At 42.3% G+C, this 25291-nt stretch overlaps 3 protein-coding genes and 1 long non-coding RNA gene across 5 annotated transcripts in view; 2 read left to right on the top strand and 2 right to left on the bottom strand.

The window, feature by feature from the left end:
* The window catches only part of cenpe (centromere protein E), a 29248-nt gene extending 23172 nt beyond the window's left edge, over positions 1-6076 (top strand). The window contains 8 exon segments of the mRNA XM_085133050.1: positions 165-377; positions 564-767; positions 1036-1212; positions 1308-1408; positions 1545-1642; positions 1768-1903; positions 3860-4227; positions 5844-6076. Coding sequence (XP_084989176.1) covers positions 165-377; positions 564-767; positions 1036-1212; positions 1308-1408; positions 1545-1642; positions 1768-1903; positions 3860-4227; positions 5844-5920 — 1374 coding nt within the window. The 3' untranslated portion in view covers positions 5921-6076.
* The window catches only part of LOC146502667 (uncharacterized), a 264594-nt gene that overhangs the window by 60049 nt on the left and 179254 nt on the right, over positions 1-25291 (bottom strand). The window lies entirely within an intron of this gene.
* On the top strand, positions 7241-15604 carry LOC146502675 (DNA repair protein RAD51 homolog B). The gene is made up of 10 exons (XM_085133055.1): positions 7241-7417; positions 7816-7957; positions 9614-9751; positions 10949-11066; positions 11341-11432; positions 11581-11675; positions 11832-11945; positions 13162-13291; positions 14927-15048; positions 15125-15604. Exons 2-10 carry the CDS (start codon positions 7880-7882, stop codon positions 15246-15248), a joined length of 1011 nt encoding a protein of 336 aa, XP_084989181.1. The 5' UTR covers positions 7241-7417; positions 7816-7879; the 3' UTR covers positions 15249-15604.
* Positions 15558-24488, bottom strand: rmdn3 (regulator of microtubule dynamics 3). 2 transcript variants are annotated; one of them, XM_085133053.1, is made up of 12 exons: positions 24027-24488; positions 23123-23312; positions 21840-21977; positions 19408-19720; positions 18657-18759; positions 17787-17847; positions 17616-17691; positions 17460-17537; positions 17274-17372; positions 16773-16826; positions 16276-16356; positions 15558-16200 (listed from the first exon to the last, which is right to left on the bottom strand). In XM_085133053.1, exons 1-12 carry the CDS (start codon positions 24226-24228, stop codon positions 16108-16110), a joined length of 1488 nt encoding a protein of 495 aa, XP_084989179.1. In that variant the 5' UTR covers positions 24229-24488; the 3' UTR covers positions 15558-16107. The 2 variants fall into 2 exon arrangements, with proteins under 2 accessions (XP_084989179.1, XP_084989180.1); XM_085133054.1 differs by lacking the exon at positions 24027-24488 and adding an exon at positions 23818-24020.

The raw sequence follows: 25291 nt of genomic DNA, 5'->3' as shown, positions 1-25291 counted from the left end.
TAGTCACGTGGTGTATAACAAGCAGGCAGCAGCTGTATTGTCAGTCTTGCAACACAGGTTGTTACTTGTTGAAGCTGGAGACAGATTTGATTTTACTGCCTCCTGTTCATGTGCATCCACTTCTCCATCACTGGTACTTTATGGTGACTCTGCTGATTTTGTAGAAAATGAGCAGCATTTTGGACAAGCTCTGGGAGCACATGACCTCCTATCTCCATGAGCTGAAGGGTGAGATTCAAGAACGATTCAAGTTCAATAAGCAGCTGCAGGTCCTGATCACCAACCAGCCAATTAGCTTCAGTGGGCTGGACAGCATCCTGGAGCCAGAGTCTGACCGCAGAACGGCGAGGATACAAAGCAAGAAATGTCTTCTGCAGGTCAGTTGACATGCTTGACAAAGATTTCTCTGAATGGATAATTCCAGCTCTCAGAATGAATCAAATGATTGGCTCTTAATCTAGATGCATGTCACAGACTGCTTTGTGGATTGGTTAGTTAGGATTAGAAGGAATCTTTTAAATCATATTTACCGCATTGCTCTTTTTTCCACCTACCTCCCACAGAGTATCACTGATGAGCAGAAGGGTCCGTTTGAAGAGCTAAAACAGCTGGAGGCTGAGGCCGAGTCTCACCTTAGGGAGGCGAAAAGCAAAAGTTCCACTTTGCTGCAGGCGCTGGAGGAGGGAGCGCTTCTGACAGTCGCAGCTCTGCTGAAGGAAACCCAGCAGCTAGCTTCTCAGCTGAAACACGCAGAGGAAAAAGTGAAAGTGTGTTTGCTACACGGTTTCTTATTTCTTTCCTTCTCTTGTTCAAAGCAGTTGAAACATCAGTTAGTACTGGGTGATGTGTTCCTTCATTACCATGAAAACACAGTCACTCTCACACACACGCTTATAGACACCAGCTTGCTACTAGAAATCAGAGCATCCAATGGTGGATTCATTCACCACCCAAACTAGTCCCCGACCAATGCACTGTTTGTTTTGGTGAAGTTGAGAGCCACAGACGATAATGAAGAATGTGTTTCACTTTCAGGCTCTGCATATTCAAAATGAGCAGCTGGAGGAGGCACGCATCAAAGCTGACGCCAAAGTTTCCAACCACAAAGAGGCAACACAACTCCTGCAGACTGAGCTGCAGGACAACCGTGCACTAGTTGAAGAGAAAGAGAACTCTATACAAGCTCTGAAGAGCAAAATTCGAGAATCTGAGGTATGTTGGGTTCATTTAACAGCGCAGCTGCACTTCATTTTGGTTAACTGACGAATGAGTAGCTGGTACGATGATCTTTGTCCTTCTTGGTTCAGAAAAAATCATCACCCAGTGTGGCTGAGCTGGAGAAGCTTCAGACCAAGCTGTTGCAGTTGGAGATGAAGCTCAGCTCAGCATCTGACGAACACCAACGAGAGTAAAGAGCTATTGAATTTGTTCTTACACTTTTGTTTGTTAGTTTTTCTCCAGTGTGGTTTTCAGGGTCAGTGGTGTCAAGACCTGTGGCCTGCTGCAGGACTGCTGACTCTAATGACCGGCATTCTGTCTTCCAGGATCCAGGCGATGAACACACTGTTGGAGGAAAAAGAAGAGTTACTGAGGAAGCTTAAAGAGACTCTGAGAAAATCCCAACAGGAGGGAGAAGAGTCGTGTAAGTGTCAGCGCTGTGCATGTATATCTGCTAACAAACAAAGAAATCTGACAGATGAATAACTAATTCAGGTGTAGCCATTGAAAGAGGAGCATGTTTAAATGATGGAATCATGTTGGAATCAGTCTTGCAGGGTAAGGACCTTCATGCCAGACTGACCAACCCCAGGAGTTCTGTGATCAGCAGCAGTATTCTGATGGAGAAATCTAAGCTGGAGAAGGAAGTCAGCCAGCTTCACATGAAAATCACAGAACTGGAAAGGTAACAGCATCAGGACTGTCTTTGCAACCAATACGATCGCAACGTGTGTTTAAAGTAGAAAACACTTTGAGTGATGTTTTTACTGCTGTGGAATCATTAACATTCTACACACAGCTTGTGTTACTGTGGCTCTTCTTCCAGCTATCATGGACATTATGACTGAAATGCCCGTCTTAGCAACTGTTATTGATTTGAGTTGACTGTAACAGTGTTTGGTCGGCTACAACATCAAACATTTTAGCCCCCTCTTTGACTCAGAAACCCACTGAGTGATTAACAGCAATTCCTCTTGCTGTGTTTTCTTAATTTCTCTTCTCTATCGGCAGATTGTAATACCATCTGCATACGTTGCAATGCCTTCTTTAGCACACGCAGCAGGTCATTTGTAAATCTGACATACAGTAACACTCACTGAGGAATCCTACATTATAATGATTGGAAATTTGGTGGTGAACTGTAAAAATACAAAAGCACTGCTGCCTGTTTGTTAAAAGTCTGAAAGTTTGGAAGCAGCATTAAAATTCAATATAATAGCATTATTAACCTTCAATCATCTTTAATTAGCTTAAAGCTGACTGACCCATTTTAAATGCATGTTGAAGTTCAGAGTTTTTATTATTTTACAGTGAAAGGATATCAGATCTGTTTGAGTGTAAATCTCCATTTGTTCCAATAAGACACTTTTCTTTTCTTTTTTTGTGGTAAAGGAGTAACATTTGTAGATCAACTCCCTCAAACAGGGAAACATTGAACTGGTATAAGATCTTGAATCTAAAACGCTACTTTCCATATTTACTTCGGCACTGTCTATGCATATGATGTCCCTGTATTGCTCCATCAATATCATCTATACCTGCACTGTGCTGTACTCGCCCATCCAAATCACTGAATTCAGGTGTTCAGTCATTTCCATGGCCAAAGGTGTATAGAATCAAGCATCCAAGCATGCAGACAGCTTCTACAAACATTTGTGAAACAATGGGTCGCTGGTATTGACACAAAAATGGGGAACAACATCAACTCTGCCATAAAGTGGTAGACCAAACTTCATGTGACCTTCAGATCAGCTTGAAAGAACAGTGCATAGAGAGCTTCATGGGTTTCCATGGCTGAGCAGCTGCATCCAAGCCATAGATAAACAAGCACAATCCAAAAACATTGGTTGCAGTAGTGTAAAGCACATCGCCACCTTTTGCATTTTATTTATTTATACAACAAGATGATTTATATTAACATAACTGCAGCATTAAAAGCTAATTTGAAGATATCACATATCACATCCTTCTTTGTGGCGCATCAGCCGATCGTGCACCTCTTTATTTTTGTAACTTGGTGCGTTGTACGTGGCCGTCGCGTGGGCTGAAGACACGTGTATGATCGTGCCCACCCTTTAGGAGAATACTGCAGCAGCTTCTTGCATCTTTAATGGCAGGCAAGAACTGAAAAGGCTCGCCTGGCATCATATCAAACCCTATGGATTAAAAATGGGATGACACTCAAGTTCATATGCATTTTTTTTTTTTTTTTTTTTTGCTGATTAAGCATTTCTTTAAGAGTGAACAATGTTACAAACTGTGTCTCAATCTCTCACATTTCTGGGATTTTTGTTGTTGTTTTTTGTGTTATTTTAGGTTTTCTCTTCTGTTTCTTTCTAATTGGTTTTGCCGTACAGTTATCCTCTGAAACTGGTTTAGCAACATTAATAGTCATCAAATTATTTCCAGTTGATGGACAGTGCTATTGTCTCCCAAGACAACAATACAAGTTGTTGTGTCACTAGGATTAAGATCTGATCAGATATTTAGACAAACTGTCATTCATATGAAGCCCGTTGCTGTCCTGATGGTGGTTTGGTTTGAACGCTCACTCCACAAACACAGATCACATTCCATAGTTATCACTTTGTGACATAAAAATTGAAGTCGAGCTCTAATCACCGACTTCCTTTCTCATCAGTGTGGTTGCTAGTCAGCAGGCTGAGATTACCAAGTGGAAGAACAGAGCCATCAAACTAAAGGTGAGGAACAAAGTGGAAGAGGACAAGCTTCAGTCACCTAGCACTCCCACCAAGAGGGGCTTTCCCATGACCTCTGACTCCTCCAACCTGCTGAGCTCACCTAAAAAGTTTTTGATACCTGCCAAGAAGCTCCTGGACACTCCCAGGAAGGGTTTGGAGTCACCCAGAAAGCTGCTGGATTCGCCAAAGGCCTCTCTCCTCGAATCCCCCAAAAGCAGATTCTTTGATGTGGGCGGAAGCTCTGAGACACTGTCCCGAAACTGTCCCAAGCAGTTCTTCGACAACTCGAGCCTTGGAACCATTCCAGGTAAACTGCAGCGTAGGCTACTTTGTCACATTCTTTCAAAAGCTTCAGAATATCATAAAGATGTTGGCCGTTTGTTTTGTCAGAGGTTTCCCGTGTTCCTGAAACAGGAGCTCCAGAACAGGGTAACAACATACAACATGTGGGGATGTAGGGTTCAGTCACCTGGGGTATACTAACAGAAGCACGGGTTAATGGCACTTCACCGGTCTTCTTAGAACCACAATCACAGTAACATGTTCTTCTGCCATGGCCGCCTTGTTCAGCGGGGTCTGGTCCCTTTCATTTGAGAATAAATCCCAAATAATAGCAGAAGGAATAGCGCTACTCCTGTTATTTTACTATAAGTACCTTATAAAAATCAGCTGTGACAGCTGTCATGACTCTCCTGACACCATATTAAAGGGAGTATGAAATACTACACACATAAAAGCTCATGAGCCCTGCTGTAGCACTGTCTGTGCTTAGTTTTAAAACATGTTTAGCTCCATCTTCTGTTAGTACAGAATGTGTCTGACATGTCCCCTTAAAAGTTAACGGTTGCTAATGTTAAGTCAGTCATTTGAAGAAAGACCTGGGTGTATTTATCAGTGGACTATGTCACTGAACATGTTTGTGCTCAAAGTGAACACGTTCACTGAGCACAACGACAAGGAGAGACTTGGACTCTGACGATGCATCTGAAGCTTGTTATTATAACCCAAATTTTGATGGAAGGACATCTGATGATAAAATAATGTTATTATTTTCAGCTGAACATCAGAAAAAAATTGAAGTGTTTTAAAACATTATAGAACTCTATATTTTAAAGTATTCCATAGTAGAGATGCAGTTTTTGTATTTGTAACCAGCAAAAATCAGCCTTGTCAGAGACACATGCATTAGGAGACCCAGCTCCCTGTGACCAGTATAGTAACTCTTACAGCTGCACTTTAGTGGGTTTTGTGGTGACTCAGTGGCTTTGTGTAACACCAGTTGTGTATTTATGTGTACTACTTCTACAACTTTTCCCAAGAAAAAAGGAAAAATTATATTTGAGTTTTCTTCTTTTTTGTTTGCTGTCGTCTTTATTAAAGGCAGAAACGTGTCCAAACAAACTGCTCAAGTTGGGCTGTCAGCTCGGTGCTCGACTTTTCCTCCATGATGTTGCCATGTCACAGTCACGTGGCAACATGCAGTACTATGTTAATGAAGGCAACAGTACATAATGAGGAAACCATTAACAGAATTTCAAACCTCCACTTCAGGCAGGTGCTTTATTTATGAACATGAGTTGGGTACACTTTTTTTTTTTTTTTTGCATGGAAAAAAATTATTGAAAACCATCATTAACAACATTGCAGCGTTTTAGAGATGCACCATGTATCTTCACCTGCTAATGGCATGTTTGAAGTCTTTTAAGAGCAGCGAGTTAGCAAGCTGTTAGTGAACAACAGCTGTACATTACAGCTATCTGTAAATAAGTGGAGGAGTGTGACATCACTGGGTAGGACTGTAAATGTCACTAGCCTCTGCACAAAAACAGATCTTTAGAATAAATATAATAATATTTCTAAAATTCCTATTAATGCTTCAGTATTTGTTTTTCATTTGGTGGTGTTTGTCTTGTGTATTTACAGATGTTACTGTGGACACGGACAAAAACGAGTGGTGGCCAAAGTCTCCAAAACAGGAAGAAATGTGTAAAACACAATAACGTGTTTGTAAAGAGCAGTACTTTCACCTTTGTTTGTAATGTTTATGTACTTTTATTTCCCACTTTCATTTTTCCCTTTTCATCCTGTTCTAAGAAATTTAATAAATGTGTTTAATAAGGTGCTTAAATGGTGTCTGGTTACATTTCAGTCAACTGACCTTGTTCCAATAAGTCTACACTGTGAACGATGTATCTTAGCTTAGCTCTAGTAATGTTTTAGATTTATCAGCTTCTTTAGGTGCTGCGGTTTTAAACAAAAGAACCTGAACATTGATCAGAATATGAGTCAGTAATGGCAAGTTTGATTTGCTCCACTAAACCCAAGAATTGCAGAACCAGATTTAGAGTGGTCCTAAATGTGCCTTTGTGCGTTGGACCCTAACAGAACATGTCTTTCATCTGTGGTTTGCCATTCGGAAAAACTCCCTTTTAACTGGAAGAAACTTGGAGCAGAACCACTGCTCAGGGAGGGGTATCCATCTGCGTCAATTAAAATGCAGAGTTGTGTATCAAAGGTTTCAGATTTGCACAGCAAACTTTTTTCACTTTACTTTTGATGGCTTGTCACTTAAAATTGGCATATTACACTGTTTACTCTAATATTTCCAGAGTCATTTTCAAATTCAAAAGCATTCTAATGTACGCTGTGACCACAGACCCCTCTGAAACCTGTGCAGCCCACAACTACTGTAAGTGCCCTTTTTAGTATTGCTCTTAGCAAACAGGGAACGTTCCCCAAAGGTTCTCTGACAGTCACGTGGCCTATAAAATAAAATAATCTGATTACTTCTGGAAATGGAGCTTTCCTCCTGCTTGAGGATCGATTTCTGGCCAAAGCTTTCCCTCCATGATCACCTATCCATGTATTTATGGATCATCTTAATGGCTGAAATGGACATTTAAACACAGTTTGATCAATTAATATAACTTTATCTGAAAGGAGCACTCTTCCTGCAGGGGAACAACTTGACAAGAAACAAATTTAGAGGTTCAAAGTTCAGCTGTGTGTTAACAAGCTGCTATTAACATTAAAACATGTCATGAATATGAAAACAAATCATGAACATGAACTGTGCCACCTATGGCTGTGAAAAAGAAAAAAAAAAGTGTTGACCCTGCAGAACACCGTATTTTACGCCAGAGAGTTGTGCCTTAAACGCTCCTTCTGAATGGCGGAAAAAGAGGCGTTTTTCCCAGGCGTTCAAGGCGCTACTCTTTGGTGTAAAATACTGCGTTCAGTCGGGGACAAGTTCTGACTGATTAAACGGCTACGTAATTTCGTAACCAGAAGCGTTAAAAAAGTGGCGAATTTTGGCCTAGATGGTTTGCCATACTATGGTAATAGCAGGGTCACGCACCTACTTCCGGTTCCAGTCTCTCAAGGACCTCCTTTCACGCGCCCATTGGGTCCGTTTACGTACAACGTCATTGAATCTGAATGTGTGCGCGGGAGCTTCACACCGAGGAGTTTGAGGAAAACAAGAACGCTGCAAGAAGGTAAGGGCCGAAGTCGCGTAGAAAGGACCACTTTTAGCCCAGTAACTGTAAAAACTAACAGCAACGGTGACAGCAGAGTGCGCGGGCAGCTCGTGCTAGCTCCACGGTGACAGCGCCTGGGCTGCCGGTCACATAAACAATGGCCGAATTTGTCGCTAAAGTGTGTTAACGTGAATTTGTCGATTTACTATGTTAGAAAAAAACTTTACATTTTTACTGGGTATTAACAGTGTGTAAGTGTAGATGGAATAGTCTCTTAGATGTTTTAAATGTGTAAACAAAGACTAAGTTTGGTTTTAGGGTAGATGAAAAGGTAAAGCAAAAAACCTGCCGTGTGACGATCATCATGAAAACATAGTTGTATCAATCAGCTTTTCCATGCTAGCTCTCTCGCTTAGCTTTCAGTATTAACCGTCAAACAATCAGCAATCTGAGCGGAGCCGATCTGGTTCTCCTTGGATCATGGCGATGAGGAGCGAGGCCAGAGTGGAGGTGGAGGAGGAGGAAAACTACGGGCCACAGCCTCTATCCAGATTGGAGGTACGTATCCGTCCTTAGTGCACTGTGGTTTCTGTAACACCTGATTTTGTGTGCTGTAGAAGCTCGGAGCTGTGGGTTCGCTGACCCTGCTCCTCTTGGTCAGATCACTGCCAACTGCTGTTATATTCAGTTGGAAGAGATGGGATACATGCGTTGCAAAGACCAATGAAACTGATCCACAGGTCGGCGGGTGCGATGGTGCTCATTGGTTTCAGTCGTTTTTGTGGCCAGTATGGCTTCATTTAGTGTGTGTGATCAAAAATGACTTCATTCACTAAACTTAAATGCAGATGGACAAGTGTGCTTGCTCTTAGTCTGCCGTCTAAACTCAATTTAATACTTTTCTATTGTCATGTCATATTCAGGTATGAGGTGAATTTTGGTCACCTTATTTTTAATACCTTAAGTACAGAGCTATTTAAAACAATCATGGCGTGGATCACAGAGGATCTCAAATCCACCTGCACACTCAGACTGCAAGGATTAAAAAAAATATGGTATGAGTATGGTATGTTCAAAGTATTATGTGACAAAACTGACCACGTTCAAAGTGTAAAGGAAGGTGGCTTCATTACATATACTGAAGTAATTGTAAATGACCTGATTCTTCTTCTACAATGAGCAATGAGCTGATTCTTGGAGCACCAGGTGGAAACCACTGATTGATTGATTCATGGAAAGATCCACCCGTCTTTGAACTTGGCCCTTTTTAAATAAAAAATCTGACTGCAGTTTGTATGCCTATAGTGTTACTGACAGTAAGCTCTGCAAGTGGTCAGTAAGACCGAAGAAGCACTTTAAACATTAAATGTATTTGAAACTTGGATTTAGAATGGGCTGATATGTCATCCAGCATTAGATAATTGCTGAAATATCACTATTGGCATTTATAACGACTGATAAATAAAAATGTAAAAAGTAAAGATGAGGAGGTAGAAAACCCCTTCAGTGAGTCGTGGTTAATGCATAGACTGTCCACTAGAGGGTGCTCTGCAGCTGCACCGTTTAACACAAACACAACACCGCTGATATGGAAAGAGCACAAGTGAGTTAATCCACAGCTTTTTGTGACAGTGAAACCCATTGATTTCTAAGTAGTTGGGTCTTATTGTGTTTGTAGGGATTCATAAATAACCACATGTAGTGTGTGTATGTGTGTGTGGAGGAAAAGTTATCCTGATGCATCAGATCGTTAAATCACCAGATGTTGGTATTGGTTTTAATAATCCTATATCAATCAGGCTCAGAACAGAACTGAGTGGTGGCATTAAAGAATCCAGATTGTGTCATTTCATTGACTACCTAAAATTACCGCCCCATGACACGGGTAAAAAAAATTATAAAAGGCCCGTTTTTAATGACATTTCTCCTGTTGTCCTCTATGCCTTCACTGCTTGGTCCCTCACCAGGCTCATATATTGTGTTAAATGAAACTGTCAGTGACTTTGTTCCTACAATTCTGCATTTCTTACTAATGCCTTTAAAAGCCAAAAGCCCACTCTGCATGATATCTCATAAATGGCTCAACTATGTTGTTTGTTTTTTAACTGCTCTATCAAAAATTAAACTGGCTTTTAATCATGGAGACCCTCCAGCTTCTTGAAAACTTTCTGTGAATTTAGCTTTAGCTCTTGGTTTTGATCCCTCTGCACACAGCAATGCGGAATCAGTGCCAGTGACATCAAAAAGCTGGAGGATGCAGGATTCCACACCATTGAAGCAGTGGCCTACGCTCCCAAGAAGGAGCTGCTCAACATCAAGGGCATCAGTGAGGCCAAGGCTGACAAGATCCTGGTAAGGAACGACAGTCGTTTGATTCGGTATCTCAGAGGAATGTGAAAGCTGGGATTGTGTGGAGGAGACTGCATATGGTCATATCTGATTGACAGATAAAACGGATACATTGTAGGGGCACATCAGTGTGCTTCTGTACTTTCTCCAAGTGCTGCTGGTTTGAACATCAGTGCATGCTGTTAAAGAAGACATGGTTTCCACTCAGTAGTAATATCCATGTCGGCCTTAATGGATGTTTTAAAACAGGAAATAAGGAATTCTAATATGAAATGCATCATAGGAATGGAGTTCTTCGTGGTCTTCAGCCAGAAGGCTCACAGCTGTGTGGGAAGCTGCAGGCAAAAGTACTGGGAAAAACCAAAGACACGCTTCCTCAAAGAGCTGCGTCTACACCTGCACATCAGTGCTCAGCCCAAGTGGGCGTGGTCCATTAAGAGGGTCACTGAACCACTACTAAGGCTAGGTCTCACAAATGAAACAGCTGTGAACAAGGTGGTACAAAAATGTAGCAGTGAGAAACATCTGATGGGGGGGGGGTTTGCGTGTGTGTGTATGTTGTTTTTTTTCCGTTTTGGTTTGTTTTGTTTTTTTTTGGGGGGGGGGGGGGGTTCTTTTAAAGAGAGGGCTTCAGATAAGAAGATCTTGAGCCCCTGGTATAACTCTCAGGTGTACACTTTCACAGTAGATGGCCTGTAAGCTGGAAAGGAACTGACATCTCACTATTTTAGAAGATTACCATTTAGCATTGAGCCAAGCATTCCTTTAAGGTCACCTAGTAATAACTTCAAAAATGGTCATAACCATCTGACAAAGGTAACATTGTGTACAGCTACTTTCAGTACTGTTAATCAAAGAAAAAGAGTTAATAAATATTTATACACACCTCTCTGTATTTAGATATGAGTTATTATTCATCTCTAGATCTCTTCCACAACGTCTCTTTGTCCCGTCTTCCTCCCTTCAACCCCAACTGGTCGCGGCAGATGGCCACCCATCACCGAGAGTGTTTCTGCTCGAAGTCTTTTCCTGTCAAAAGGGAGTTTTGCCTTCCCCTGTCACAAAGTGCTTGCTCATAGGGGGTCATCTGAACGTTGTGGGGTCTTTACTCTCCAAGATAAAGTGTCTCCAGGCCACTGTTGTTTTGATTAGGCCCTGTATAAATGAAACTGAATTGCTTTCATTTACCTTTTCCGTCAGACTGAAGCTGCCAAACTGGTGCCAATGGGCTTCACCACAGCTACTGAGTTCCATCAGAGGAGAGCCGAGATTATCCAGATCTCTACAGGCTCCAAGGAGCTGGACAAACTCCTGCAGGGTTGGTCTAATGTAGCTCATGCTTCATTGAGGAGATCTCCCTGATTAGCAGTTCATAGTTATGCAGCAAACACAATGCTTGTGATGGTTATGTGCCCTAAGCTGGTTTTATTAGATTTAAACTAGGGATGTTCCTCGTGACCACCATTTAAATAAAAGTTGCAAACCAAAACAACAAATCATGCAGCTGTTTTTTGTTTACTTATCAGAACTCAGGCAGCAGCAGGGAGGCCCAGCCTCGCACATCAAATTTAAACCTTTTTGCTCTCCTACAGGTGGGATTGAGACGGGTTCCATCACAGAGATGTTTGGAGAGTTTCGGACGGGGAAAACCCAGCTGTGCCACACACTCGCCGTCACCTGCCAGGTACAGTGTGTTCAACAAACCTAAGTGGTGCCAGGAGAAGTTAAAAAGCCAGTTTCTATCCATCAGCGTGTCAGCGCTCAAACTTTTAGGATTGCTTTACAAATAAGTTGTTGATCTGGAGAGATGTAACCATGGTGACCGTCCACAGCTACCCATCGATCAGGGAGGCGGAGAAGGCAAAGCCATGTACATCGACACAGAAGGAACCTTCAGACCAGAGAGACTGCTCGCTGTTGCTGAGAGGTGAGATGGTGCTCCTTTGTTTTCAGCATTCAGTTCAGAGGTCAAAGAAGGAGTAACTGACGCAGAATAAAAATCTATAAACCCGTCATTTATTTCCATGTTGTTGATTTTATTTCTCTTATTGGAGCTGTATGTGTTGTCTGTCTGTGCTGTCAGGTACGGGCTGGTAGGCAGTGACGTTTTGGATAACGTGGCCTATGCCCGAGCCTTCAACACAGACCACCAGACTCAGCTGCTCTATCAAGCTTCTGCAATGATGGCGGAGTCCAGGTTAGTCACAAACCTACGGACCGTGTAGAAGTGTTCAGGTGAATCATTGAAGGATAGTTATTTATATTTATTTATTTATTTATTGCCTAATTTCACTTAACCAAAACCTAGGAAGTGCAGTGAGAGGACATGTGGAAACTTGGCTCCACAGTACGACTGAAAACTGGATGTAAGATGCACAGAGCCTATATTGTATAATGGTTTCAACGTGGAATATCTTCATGTTTGTCCATCAGCTCAAATGAATTTCTGAATTCAATTTTGAGTTTTAGTTAACCCTAGCTGTGATGGTGCGTTTGGACTGACTCGAGAAATGAAATTGCTTCTCAGTCATTTCTTAAACATTAGTCAGATTTAAAAATGAGAAAAATGCTGAGAAAGTTATTATTTTCCAATGATTGTAGAAGTAACGACGTAAATTCTTATCCTGACAATAAAGATCTGTGTCATAATATAGTGCCTTTCTTTGTAAATTCAATTCATACTTTATACTAATAAACAATAATACTGTTTTCTTTTTTACATTTAATTGAAATATTCAAAAATGAAATGAATATTGGCCTTAGGAGAGGCAGCCAGTGTGTATCACTATCATCATTGCTCCTGTACGGTTGTCAGAAAACCAGCCTGTGTGCAAACGTCAGAGTGTGCAGTCTCTGATGAAGTGCACCGTTCAGCTCATACAAGGATGCGTTGTACGGCTTGCTTATCTGTTGTCACAGTGAGTGTTGGACCAACACTCGTGATATAAGTGAGGGAACCCGACTTGTCAAGTCTTGTCAACCAATGTATAAAATTGTAATGGCTGCCATTTTCTCCGTGACTTTATTCTATGGTGCGCCGCAGGTACAACCCCGTTTAGTAACAGTCCCCATTTGTTTTCGCTGGTGGTGACTATTGCAAACTGTCATCTTGCAGTAAACGCTGTTTTGCAACACCACAAAATAAATGATAGACATTTTAATAGGGTATCATCATACAGCACAGCCCATCTTAGCTGGTTTGTCTTTTTATTAAAGGAAACTGACTAAAGAGTTTTTTTCATGTACTCTGTGAAAAGCATGATCTTGTTTGAGTCGTTTCATAATTGATGTATCATAAAGGTTTTTATGCCCGACTAGGGTCTGACATTGGCATGTCACACATACGATAAAAAAAACTGTAAGATCTGAGTGTGAACGTGCAGGCTAACACTATTTGTCCCTGTGTTTGTCAGGTATGCTCTGCTGATAGTAGACAGTGCCACAGCTCTGTACAGAACCGACTACTCGGGCAGAGGAGAGCTGTCAGCCAGGCAGGGACACCTGGGCCGTTTCCTGCGTATGCTGCTCAGGCTGGCGGACGAGGTCAGCTCTCACACCCTGACAGATTCTTTAGTTTGAATTGTACACTCCACAAATCAGTGATCGCCTCAGGTGCCAGTAATGTACAGATACTTGTGTCAACTAAACTGGTTAAAGTTGAAGTACTAATTAAACTGATATAATAAAAGTAAAAAGTAGGTATTTGGGGCACATCTTGCCCAAGAATATTTGGCATGCAGACTGGAGCACACGAGGATCGAACTACCAACCTTTCAATTAGTAGGTGACCTGCTCTACCACCTGAGCTACAGCCACCCCCAATATAATAATAAAATCATATTCAGATCTAATATTATATATACTAAATCCGCTGTAACAGGGTCTCTGTTCACACATGCTGCTTAACAGGCACCTGACTGTCAGCACCTGGGGTATCATAGGCGCATCCAATATGCTCAACTCTGCTGCTCAACCCACGAATGCATTTTCCTTACTAATGTGGCACCTTTCAAAGGAAACTAACAGGCTTTCTAATGGTATAAGATTTGTCATCAAGAGGAATTGTTACAAAGAAAGACCAAACACAAATTAGCTTAATTTTCCTTAATCATAAGATCAGTTTTAGTGGTGCAGTGTGGGGAATTAAATCACTTGGAATAATTTCTACTGTGAGTAGATTTAGTGTTTAGGATTTAATCAGCCGAATTTAAGATGATGTAAGCAGACATTCCCTGAGTTATAAAGGTGGAATTCAGTGAGTAAATCTAATCAGCATGATCTCTGAGTGAACTTAGTTGGATCAGATAAAAACATACTGTCTATACTCTGCATGGAGCTTTTCACCATTCTGCGCTTGTGAATGGCTGACAAATTTTAAAACACTACTTCTATAGTTAAATATATGCTGTATTACCAAAAATGATTACTTTTAGTGGGCAGAGACATATGGAGATGTTCAAACCACTCTTTAGGAAGAAAAGCAAGAAAACACCTCAGTAAAATAAATTGATGTAACTGGAAAATAATATGAAAATAAATGTAAAAAATTATTTAGAAGTAAAAATGTTCAGATTAGTGTTAAATGTATGGTTGAGCTCATTTTAAATAATTTATATTCTGTTAAATATCCAGAATCACTCTATAAATTACGTTTGCAGCAGCCGTCCTGTGAGGATCTGTTATCAATCTATTTTACTATTTTTAGTTTTTGTGAAAAGAATTATAAAGTCAAAGGCTTGAGCGATGTGTGACATGGTTAACTGTCGATATCTACGGGGGACATTAAACATATTACTTGGGTGCAGCTATCAGTTAATTTAGTGATTAGTCCATCCATTAATCTAGTAATTGGATAAACATCCTGCATTCTGGCTTGAATTGAACCTTTCATCAGTTCACTGAAATAAGATTGCATCTGTCAGCATAGTGCTCGACCTTCAAAGTGAAATTTTTCGAGGTTTTGTAACTATTTGTTACATGATTCCAGGCTATGGGCTGGGGGTAAGGCATTTAATATGAGAGACTTTATGAACTGTGTGTACAAACATACACGTGAAGTGTGTGTGTGTGCACAAAGTTTATAAAGTGTGACTGTTGACAGGTGTTTAAATCTACAATGGATGAGCTGAAGCTGCCTCACTCATGTATGTATCTGAGACAACAGTTGTCTGTCAACAGTTTGGCGTTGCTGTGGTGATAACCAACCAAGTGGTAGCACAAGTGGATGGAGCAGCCATGTTTTCTGCAGATCCTAAGAAACCAATCGGCGGCAACATTCTGGCCCACGCCTCCACCACACGGTGTGTTTTTATTCACGATGGCAGTATGATGTCACCACAGGAAGATGACACTCTAACAATGCTCTCTTCTTCACAGCCTGTACCTGAGGAAGGGCAGAGGAGAGACGAGGATCTGTAAAATCTATGACTCGCCCTGCTTGCCTGAGGCTGAAGCCATGTTTGCCATCAATGCTGACGGAGTGGGCGATGCCAAGGACTGAAGCAGCAGGATGTGAGACGCACCTGCTGGATCTGCGTGTGTTTGTCTCGTCACACTGTCACGTTTTATTTAATTGTTTGATAAAGACGATCTAGACAGTCTGTGGCGACAGACGCATAACTGTATATATCTATAAAACGTAGGCTGCTCCTGATCTGATGGGACATTTTTATTCTATAACTGCACCAACATGAAGCTGACTAAAGATAAGTCATGAATAAAGAGTTGGATGCAGGAGAGGTCGGCAGTCATTCCATGTAAAGTATTTCAAGTAGATTTTTCTTTCTTCATTTCAGATTGAGCTAATGTGTTGCCATAAATGGAAAAAGAACTTTATTAAACAGTATCTGCATTTCACACAGTGCATATTAACGTCTCTGAGTACTGAGACTTTTTGTCTCACTCCAACAGCAGACACTGCAAAATGGACATGTGATAACATAAACAGTTCAAAAATATTCAACTTCATACTGATGAGAACACAGGGCTCCATGCACTTACAACAAAGACTTCAAACAACAAGTGGTCCATTTTAAACTACATGTTACACCAGGGAGTCCATAAGGTTTGAAAGAAGCCAGTGTGCTTCACCTGATCACACCTGAAGGCCCAATCTTTACACAACAAGCATAATAGTACAGAACCACAGAGTGAAATGTCTTATTCCAGAGCTTCCTCCTTCCCTTAAAGCTCTGCACGTGTCCCAGGATTAGTAGTTTCAGTCATCAAGCTTGAGTCAGTCGTTTTTCAAACCAAACAGCATGCCTGTTGAATTCAGATGGGAGGTGCTGAAGAACGTTAAATATAGCAGATTGAATACATGGTGATGCAAAGAAGTTGACAGAAGACAAAAATCACACTCATCCATCAATGAAGGAAAGTTTTTCTGCAGCGCAGCTGTTTCTGGCAGTTAAGTCCTGAAGCTCTGCCTCCAGTTCACATGTTTCTTGATCCTTTGAATAGAAAAGGCATTGTTGTGAAAATGCTGCAGCTATGAATTCAAATGTGGACAGGATGTGTGTTCTTACATTCTCAGTATTTCTAGGCATCTTCAGAGCCAGCTCAGCCCAGTTTGTGGCTTCGGAGATGTTCCCCAGCTCTTTGTGACACTGTAAACCAAACCCAGCCACAGTTAGTTTCACAGTTCCTGATATGACCATCAAAGAAAAAGACCTGACGGCAACAACTGTGCCGTGATTATTACCTGCCTTTTGTCATTTTCAGTTCAGTGTTTTTGGATGTAAATGAACAGACTTGTCAGTAGATATGGGACTTATTAACTCGCATCATCGTCTTTTAGGCATTACAAACATTTCAGTCTCTTCCGGTCCCAGCTTCACTAACTACCATTTTTCACAAAATAATATGGACATCATGTTAGCTCACATGAATGCAAACGTGTAAAAGTCACTGACGGATGATCACAAGAGTCTGCTGTAGGGTGTGAGTTTGGACTTTAGCACTTTAATGTGTGTGAACCATAAATCATAACTGTACAGTGTGAGATCAGCTGATCTGATATTACCTTGGCGATGTAAAGTCTTACAGTCTTGGAGATACCTGGACTGAGCTCCTCTGCCTGCAAGTTAACACGAAAGCATTTCATCCATCAAACATCGTGTGTGTGTGTGTGTGTGTGCAGTCACACATCTGCTCAGAAATGGACACAAAATGAGGCTAACTAAGATTTGAGACAAACAACATCTACTTTTCTTATTTCCCAGGTCGCACATTCATCTTAAAGAACTGAAGCAAGTGAATAATAAAGACGAGTTGTTCAGAGTCATCCTCCCTCAGTGGTACTGCACCTGTGCATCCTTTGATTATAGCTCCTTCTATAAGCCTATGAGATTCAACTGATTTCTGAGACAGGCCAGTCTGTTACACTGATCCATCCTACTCCTTCACACTGCCTGTGTGTCCTTATTAGATACAGCACATACTGCACATCATTGCCATAAGCCACGAGGAGAATGTATTTTGGGTCACCAGTCTACCACTAACTCAGAAGTCAGGAGATTCATACCTTGAGGAAGCTCTCAAGGGCATCATGCAGGGTGGAGGTGGGGGTGCTCTGGTAGTGGGCAGCAGCTGCCTTCTTTTCCAACCAGTCCAGAGTGGCTACCTACAGACACACAGACAAAGCACTGAAGCACGCAGATATCTCTGACATCAGGATGGTAGCAGGTGCGTGCAATAACTTCAGAGTCACCTGATAACACCATCTGCCAAGCAGGTAGAAACACATGGGGTCATCATCTCTGAGAGCCAGTGCTCGGTCCAGATGCTCCTAGATGGGGGAATAATGATCACAATTCAGTTGCTCTACGCCTACACTGCTGCCGTGCAGCAGGTCTGCCTTTCTTACCTTCAATATGCAGCTACTCTTCAGCTTGCTATGCATGCTCTCATGCTGTGAGGTCAGTCCAGCCAGCATGGCAAACCTGGAGCCACAAAAAGAAAAAGCAAATGCTCTCTGATGGGAGCTCAAACCCAGCGCTCGCTAGAAGCTCTGTGTTCACAGGGATTTACCATTTACCATTTGTGACACTCTGCATTCAGGCCATTCTTCTTCAGGGCCAGCTCTGCCTCATCTCGACCTGCAACATGAGCTCACAGGTTAACAACAGCCTGTCTGTGAAAAATCAAAGAAAGCATGTCAGGAAGAGTAGTTGTTGTGGTCTGATACGGCAGCACGGTTTCCATCAGCAGAAATGAGCTTCCTCCGAAGGGTGGCTGGCCTCTCCCTTAGAGATAGGGTGAGAAGTTCGGCCATCCGGGAGGGGCTCAGAGTAGAGCCGCTGCTGCTCCACATCGAAAGGAGCCAGCTAAGGTGGTTCGGGCATCTGACAAGGATGCCTCCTGGGCACCTCCTAGGTGAGGTGTTCCGGGCATGTCCCACCGGGAGGAGGCCCCGGGGCAGACCCAGGACACGCTGGAGAGATTATATCTCTCGGCTGGCCTGGGAACGCCTTGGTGTTCCCCCGGATAAGCTGGAGGAGGTGGCTGGGGAGAGGGAGGTCTGGGCCTCTCTGCTTAGGCTGCTGCCCCCGCGACCCGGCCTCGGATAAAGCGGATGAAGATGGATGGATGGATGGATATCGGTATGAGAGGCTCTGTAATACTGTACAACAAATTAATGGGACAGCAGCGCAGAGGCTTCAGAACTCGCCTTAGAATCCTCTGGTTTCCATTAAATAATCCAGTGACAGTTGTCAGTATTTTATTTGTTTTCATTTGATAACTAGAAACATTTCAGCAAATGCTTTGTGGCAACCGTCATGTTCGGGCTTAGATAGAATCTAAGAATAAGGACATTTAGCCCAAAGAGCCAAACTTCAGAGATTCCTCACTAATAGTATTTGAAGCTTTTTGTAAGGTGCAGTAACAGTATGTGTTTGTCCATTACCCTGCTGTGCATAGGTATTCTTCTCCTGTTTGTCTTCAGTGGAGTCATACATATCCCTGTAGGCTCGAGCCAGTCGCCATAGAAACTCCCTGCTGTCTCCATACTGCAGACCCAAAAAGAGGGAAAAAAAGGGAAAAGCTTACATCAGTGAACTTTTACAGACACACGTTTCCAGCAGGTCGCTGAGGTCATGTAATGTGGGGCCTACTCGTTGTGGTCATACGAGGATTAAAGCTGACGGTGACAGAGCTTTTTGTCACGCTGGTTCCAGAAACTGAAGCTCTCTCCCTCTGAGCTTGAGATCTGTTGACTGACTGGTCTCTTTTAAGAAATAACTAAAAACTCACCTTTGAGACATACATTTAGTTAACTCTTTCTTTTTTAATACTCTGATATTTTTGTTGTGAAGCACTTGAGTACGAGCTCAGTCAGACTGTGTTTGTCTGTGGTTCTGACTCGGGCGAAGATCGGAACACATTTTTTTGCTATAAAATTCCAAAGTGTTCCATAGTTTTCATACATGTATATTTTATTTTAATTTTATTTAAGATATGAGCAGTGCCTTTTCCCTTTGAGACCATTATTTGATTTGAATTTTCATTGGTTCACTTGATATATTTATTCTTCTACATCTGCTCTTTGCAATGACCCATTTCCACAAACAACACTCATATCAAATCACCGTTAATGGTCATTACACGCATCATTAGCTTCTTGTCATGTGACCACCAACAAGCATCCTGTTACTCACTTCTGCTCTGTTGTCCATTAGTAGTCGAAAGCCTTCTGCTTTTAAACTGGCATCTCCTGTGTGGAGGATGTCACTCTGAGCCAGGAGGAGAGCCAGCTCCCCACTGGGAACCTCGCTCATTAGCTCCTCCTCCTCCTCCTCCTCCAGCCCCCTCTCTTCCAGCTCTTCCTCTTGGGAGACATCCTGGCGGAGGGTAAGGACTGTGGCACAGCTCCTGTCCTCATCCTCAGACTCTTGCTCAGGCTCCTGCTCACCCTCCTCTCTGTCCGTGTCACGATCAGTGTAGTCTGATTCAGCATATGCCGTGGAGTACCTGGGATACAGCGAAGACCACCTCATATTTATTTGGTGACTATAAATATGTTCTCAAGGGTTTCATCCAGGTTTTATGTATTCACTATTTCTGTAGATAGTTTTTGTTTCACAGCACGTTCTGAAATATAAGTCTCTGACATTTCTGTCACTGTTCCAATCAGAGGTGATCAGGTTGCGGTATGTGTTATTCCAAACATTGAAAGTCTATATTTTATTTTGAAAGGTCAATGCTGCCGACCTTCCTGTTTCCTGTCATTGTCAGCTGGCTGTCAATGAATGGCAGCCAGCTGACAGGAGACCCTGAGAACCCCTTAACGTGCGAGCCTGTCTTCACATAGGGAAACACAGAAAAGGGACCATGCTGCCTCGTTAGCATGAACCAAACGCTGCATCAAAAACCTGAACAGTAATAATAGTTTGATGAATTAGTCCCATTCTGGAAAAGAACACAACACTGTTTAAGATACGAGCTGGAGACTCCAGTGAGAGTTAGCATCTCTAATTGTCTTACAAATTAACAGCAATAAGCTTATGACGCCTGCAAACGAACCCATTTAAAAAGCCACACACTTGAATCCTTGCCTGACTAAAGCAGCGTACTACAAAGCCAGATTATTGGCTTAGTGAGCTGTGTCAAGTTTTCTGTGTCATGAAAGTGGCTGTTTTACCTGGTTCAATCACCATGGTAACTTTGGCTAAACACTAACATGGAGAGGAGCAAGTTTCTGTTCAGAGTTTGGATTTAAAATCGTCTGGAAGCACCGTGTTTTCACTGATTCTGATTGAACTTGCAGCATGTTTTAAGTGGTTTTAAGTAAAGAGTCTCTGTGTCTATGCAGGTTTTAGTCGTACCTGACTAAAACCACTGAATGGAGCTCAGCATTGAGCCAGGAACTCCTCGTGGCTCCATGAGCTCCTCCTGTATTACTTATTCATGCATTTTCTAAATAACCTGTTGTGATATACGATTCTAATCTGCTGATCAGCCTCTTTTACTCTGCTGGAACTGCAGCTGCAACAACACAGAACACATGTTCAATGAATCCCATTCATTTCACTGTGATCTACGCCAAACTTCAGTGATTTCCATGTCTTCTTTATCAGGCTTCTGTAAACTGGAATTAAAATATTTATTTTACCACTCAGAAATCACCAGATTAATGATTTTCTGCAGCATTCATCTCTTGCCAGATTTTCAACGCATTTTAATTGCTTTAGAGATTTTTCATCACTATCGCATCACCATCACCAGGCAACATCTCTGATTGGAGTAGGTGACACTCGGAGGGATCATTTAATGTGGAAGAAGAGTTACATGAGCCTCAGAAAGCCCAATTTCACTGAGACAGTTCATGACCACTGTTGTGACACCTGCTATATTTAACAGAGGTTTTAGGTTTTGTTGAGCCAGCTAACACAAAGCAAGCCTGGCTATGTTGACCTTTGTTTGTAGAGTACCCCTCAGAGACATTTTATCACATGGTTTATCCAGAAGATCTTATTCAGCTGTCCTCTTTCAAGTCCTTTCGCTGCAGCCTACAGCTGAACAGAGTCTGGTGTAAAGCTGAGGGCAGTCTTCATGGTAAGCTGCTAACTACATTAACCATCATTTAAGATCCTTCTTACACTTTCAGATGTCTACAGGCATGTCTGTAACCAGGCTATGGCTCCCTGGTGAAAATCCATTAACACGCGCATAAATAAAAATAATGAGCCTTTACCTTAATAATGTTCGAGTGAAAACAAGCAGAACATATATCATTTCCTTTTCAAACGGGGACTGAAACACAGTGAGCTTCTTAGTGTTTACAGACTGAAGGGTTTCTGTTTTCTTGTCATGTGACTTATGTTACCTAGGTCGCACTGCCTGCCTTGCAGAGAAACAGCATATCTATGGATCTTTGCTGTGCAGAGACAGGAAGAGAACACAGTGTCTGTAGTTGAAACAGTCATGCCCGATGCCCATAAACTACTTGCTGATCAAAATCAAAGTTCACACAGGCCTCTGGGAAATATCCTGCTGCTCCCAGTGAAGGTCTGTGTACAAAACACCTGATGCATAATGTAAGAATTTGTCAAAAACAAGTAAAGCATACTGTGCTGAGCCAATGACATACCCCCCTTCACTGGTCTCTCCACAGGTGCTGGCCATGCCCTGGCTGGCAGTGAAGTAGGTAGAGCTGGACGAGTCGGTACGCTCTCTGTGGACCGCATGACGCCGCCGCCGTACACGCTGGCTGTCCTCCACTCCCTTTCTGAATGGGAGGAGGATCATTACCCAAACAGCCCAAACAGTTCTCATATAAGCACTCAGCCCCCTGATATGCACACTTAACAATGTGATGCACCTAAATTACTTTTTTGAAACTGAAACCCATATATGTATTTGTGCAGATGGGAAATCCAACTGGAACGAGAAAAACGCAAACTTTGGGTTGATTCTGTCCACCTGCACGTGGCGTTTCCAGTCTCAGCTGAGTGCAGGTTTCCAACCTTATAAACAGTGAGTGACGAGACGTTTCTCCCACTGAAAACGGGACCCACAGCTGAACAGAATCCACCTTTTGGGATTTACATACCTGGATGATTGTGCATGCATCAAGACACATTTTGGAACAGTGTTTACTAAGACTGAAGATTTCCAGGGTCCATTTACTACCACATGATCTCAACCACATCCCAAATTATTAATCTTTGTTTTGAGGATTTTTTATTCCAAACTGATACATTACTGTGCAAAGGTTTTGAGCCGGTCCTCGTTTCAATACATTTGACTTCCAGACTTTGTCTTTTTTAAAGCAGTCTTGTTCTCCAGCTTTGCAGATCCTGTTTATTTGTTTGTTAAGCTTCTGTACTCTGAAAAATGAATCATTAAAGCATAAAAAGAAACCTAACTTGAGGGATGAACCAGTGTTGTCTCACATGTACAGATGACTTAGCAAAGAACCAAGTTTGATGCAAAAAACAAAAACACATTATTTGTTCCATTACTTTACTCAAATCGATGAAAATATCAAAGATAACACAACGTGAAACACACTAAACAGTTAGTAGATGGAGGATTTGGATTCTTGATCCAGTGTCATCTGAAAGTGTCTGCTTGGAAAACCACTGACAATGCAGTAAAAGCATACTTGGATACAAAAACATGCAGTGGAGAACTATCAGTCATGGATGGGCCTCCTCAGAGCCCTACCTCAATATTATTGAAGCAGTGTGGAATCGTCCACACAAAGAAGAGTTTTGTCCTTCAAGAAGCTAGGAGTGCTGTTCCTGAAGACTACTTAAAGAGATGACAGAAAGCTGCCTACTGACTATGGCCCAGTAAAGAACTGAGGGGTGACACAAGACCTCTGCACAGTTGCACAGATTCTATGTAGCTCACCATAGTTCAACTCACTTGACATCCTGAATGATCTGCCAGGCAATGTCCTGTAGACCTCCCCTGAGCTCAGCTACCTCTGAACGTAGAGACGCCACGCAGTTTAGCACTTGGTCCAGCTGGTTTCTGAGCTCCAGTTGCTGCTCTGGGGAAAGTCCCTGAACCACAGCCTCCACTGCTGCCAGAGCCTGCTGCTGGGCCTCCATCTCTGAAGACGGAGACAGGAGTTACTTGTTTCAATTTAATAAGTACTGTACCCATATCTCCAACCTGCCTCCAGGTTGCAGTGACAATGATACTTGTGGCCTGGTCTATCTGGAATACCCCCACTGGGAGATTTTAGTCAGCACAAAAGGCATTACAACTTAATATACAGGTACAGTTAACCTATTAATCAGTTTAAAACAATGATGTAAATCTTATTTTTAAAATGTCAGTCTGAAAAGGAGACGTGCTATGATTTGTTTTACACTTGAATACATGGAAATAAAAGCCAGTCTCAAGTCAGACTCTGGTCAATATATCCAAAAGTGTTTGGCCGGAAACGGTTGCCTTTCTTTAAACTATTATAAATGAGTTCTTACAGTGTATCCAACATATCCACTCTCATGAATAACATCAGGCCATTCTGACCCAGAAAGAACATTATATATATATATATATATATATATATATATATATATATATATATATATATATATATATCAGAAAACCTGTTGACTGCAGTCTCCTTAAAGGTCCTACACATAGAGCATCCTGAAAAATGGAGACGTCCCTTTCTGGAACAAACACTAGCCTGGCCATCACGGCGATAGGAAGGACGTGATACTAAATATTCAGTGACGTTGCCATGTTAAATTGAATCCATGGCAACCATGTAGCTCATGGTTATCCTGGCCAGCTGAGGTCAGTGCTAGCCTACCCTGGGCATCCAGTGTGTCCCCCAGCAGCGCTCCTCCATCCTCCCCGATGAATAGCCGGGCCGCTGGCCGAGACTCCAGCACAAGGCTCTGGGACCTCCTCCTGCTGATCTGCCTGTAAACTAAGAAGGCAATCAAGCCCAAACCGGCCGTGGCCCCGACAGCCAGCCCGACTAACCCGTTCCTCCCGAACGGCACGCTCATGACTCTACACGATGCCCATTCCTACGCTGGTTCCGAACAAATAACCACTCTTACGTCATCAACGTAGACGCCTTGGAGTCAGAATACGCTTCAGAATCTGACTGCACACGCACGACTGAGCGTGCGCAGCTTCACCTTCCTCGGAAGGAAAGCCTTAGCTGTGTGTGCCCAAGGCTCTATCGCTACAACCTGGACCACACAGTCAACATGCACCGCTGTGACGTTATTGAAACACAGTAGCCGTAGGAGCCCACAGCAGGGGAAAGGAAAAGAACTTCCGGTGACACCTTACAAAATAAAGTGTGTTTGAGATGGAGGCCTACAAGAATACCTCTGAGTATGAATGATTGTGTCTAAATTCTCTCTTAAATTCTGTAACGGCACAGTCACAGAATATTGTTGATCATTTAGGCATTTGAATATAAAAATACATCAATGACACAAAAGGCTTCCCAGCAACAGGAACCTTCAGGGAATGTTCCTGGCATGGTTATGAAGGTCGGGCTTTAGGGAAAAACATTCTCTGATAGTTATTTTGTTGAAACTTTACGCTACATATTTCACATAACACAGTAACTAAATAAAAGTCTGTTTCCGAGTTAGTAGTATAAAATGCTCATTCTCTGCATTTGTTTCATCGTAATGTTTTGATCCCCAGTTCAAATGATGTTGACATCCTAATTATATAACTGAACTAAACTGAAAGGTGTAGGGCTGGATCAGGTGCCCCTGAATCCTCCTTTAGTTATGCTGCAATAGGTGTTGGCTGCTGGGGGATTCCAATGATGCACTGGGTGTTTCTTCTTCACTCACTATGTGTTAATAGACCTCTCTGCACTGAATCATACATGTTATTAATCTCTGGCTCTCTTCCACTGCATGTCTTTTATCCTGTCTTCCTTCTCCCACCCCAACCGGTTGCACCAGATGGCCACCCCTCCCTGAGCCTGGTTCTGCCGAAAGGTTCTTCCTGTTAAAAGGGAGCTTTTCTTTCCCAGTGTCGCCAAAGTACTTGCTCATACGGGGTCATATGATTGTTGGGTTTTTCTCTGTATGTATTATT

Source organism: Neolamprologus multifasciatus, chromosome 15, assembly GCF_963576455.1.
Source record: "Neolamprologus multifasciatus chromosome 15, fNeoMul1.2, whole genome shotgun sequence".
NCBI classification, from domain to species: Eukaryota; Metazoa; Chordata; class Actinopteri; order Cichliformes; family Cichlidae; genus Neolamprologus; species Neolamprologus multifasciatus.
This window is presented reverse-complemented; position numbering and strand designations above follow the sequence as displayed.

Coding starts and splice junctions, on each gene's coding strand:
- rmdn3 (XM_085133053.1), bottom strand. CDS start 24,228: ATGAGCGTGCCGTTCGGGAGGAACGGGTTAGTCGGGCTGGCTGTCGGG. Junction 18,760..19,407: donor TAATGGACAACAGAGCAGAA/GTGAGTAACAGG, acceptor TTGGGTCTGCAG/TATGGAGACAGCAGGGAGTT. Junction 17,692..17,786: donor AATGCAGAGTGTCACAAATG/GTAAATGGTAAA, acceptor TTGTGGCTCCAG/GTTTGCCATGCTGGCTGGAC.
- LOC146502675 (XM_085133055.1), top strand. CDS start 7,880: ATGGCGATGAGGAGCGAGGCCAGAGTGGAGGTGGAGGAGGAGGAAAAC. Junction 11,433..11,580: donor CACTCGCCGTCACCTGCCAG/GTACAGTGTGTT, acceptor GACCGTCCACAG/CTACCCATCGATCAGGGAGG. Junction 11,946..13,161: donor GCAATGATGGCGGAGTCCAG/GTTAGTCACAAA, acceptor TGTGTTTGTCAG/GTATGCTCTGCTGATAGTAG.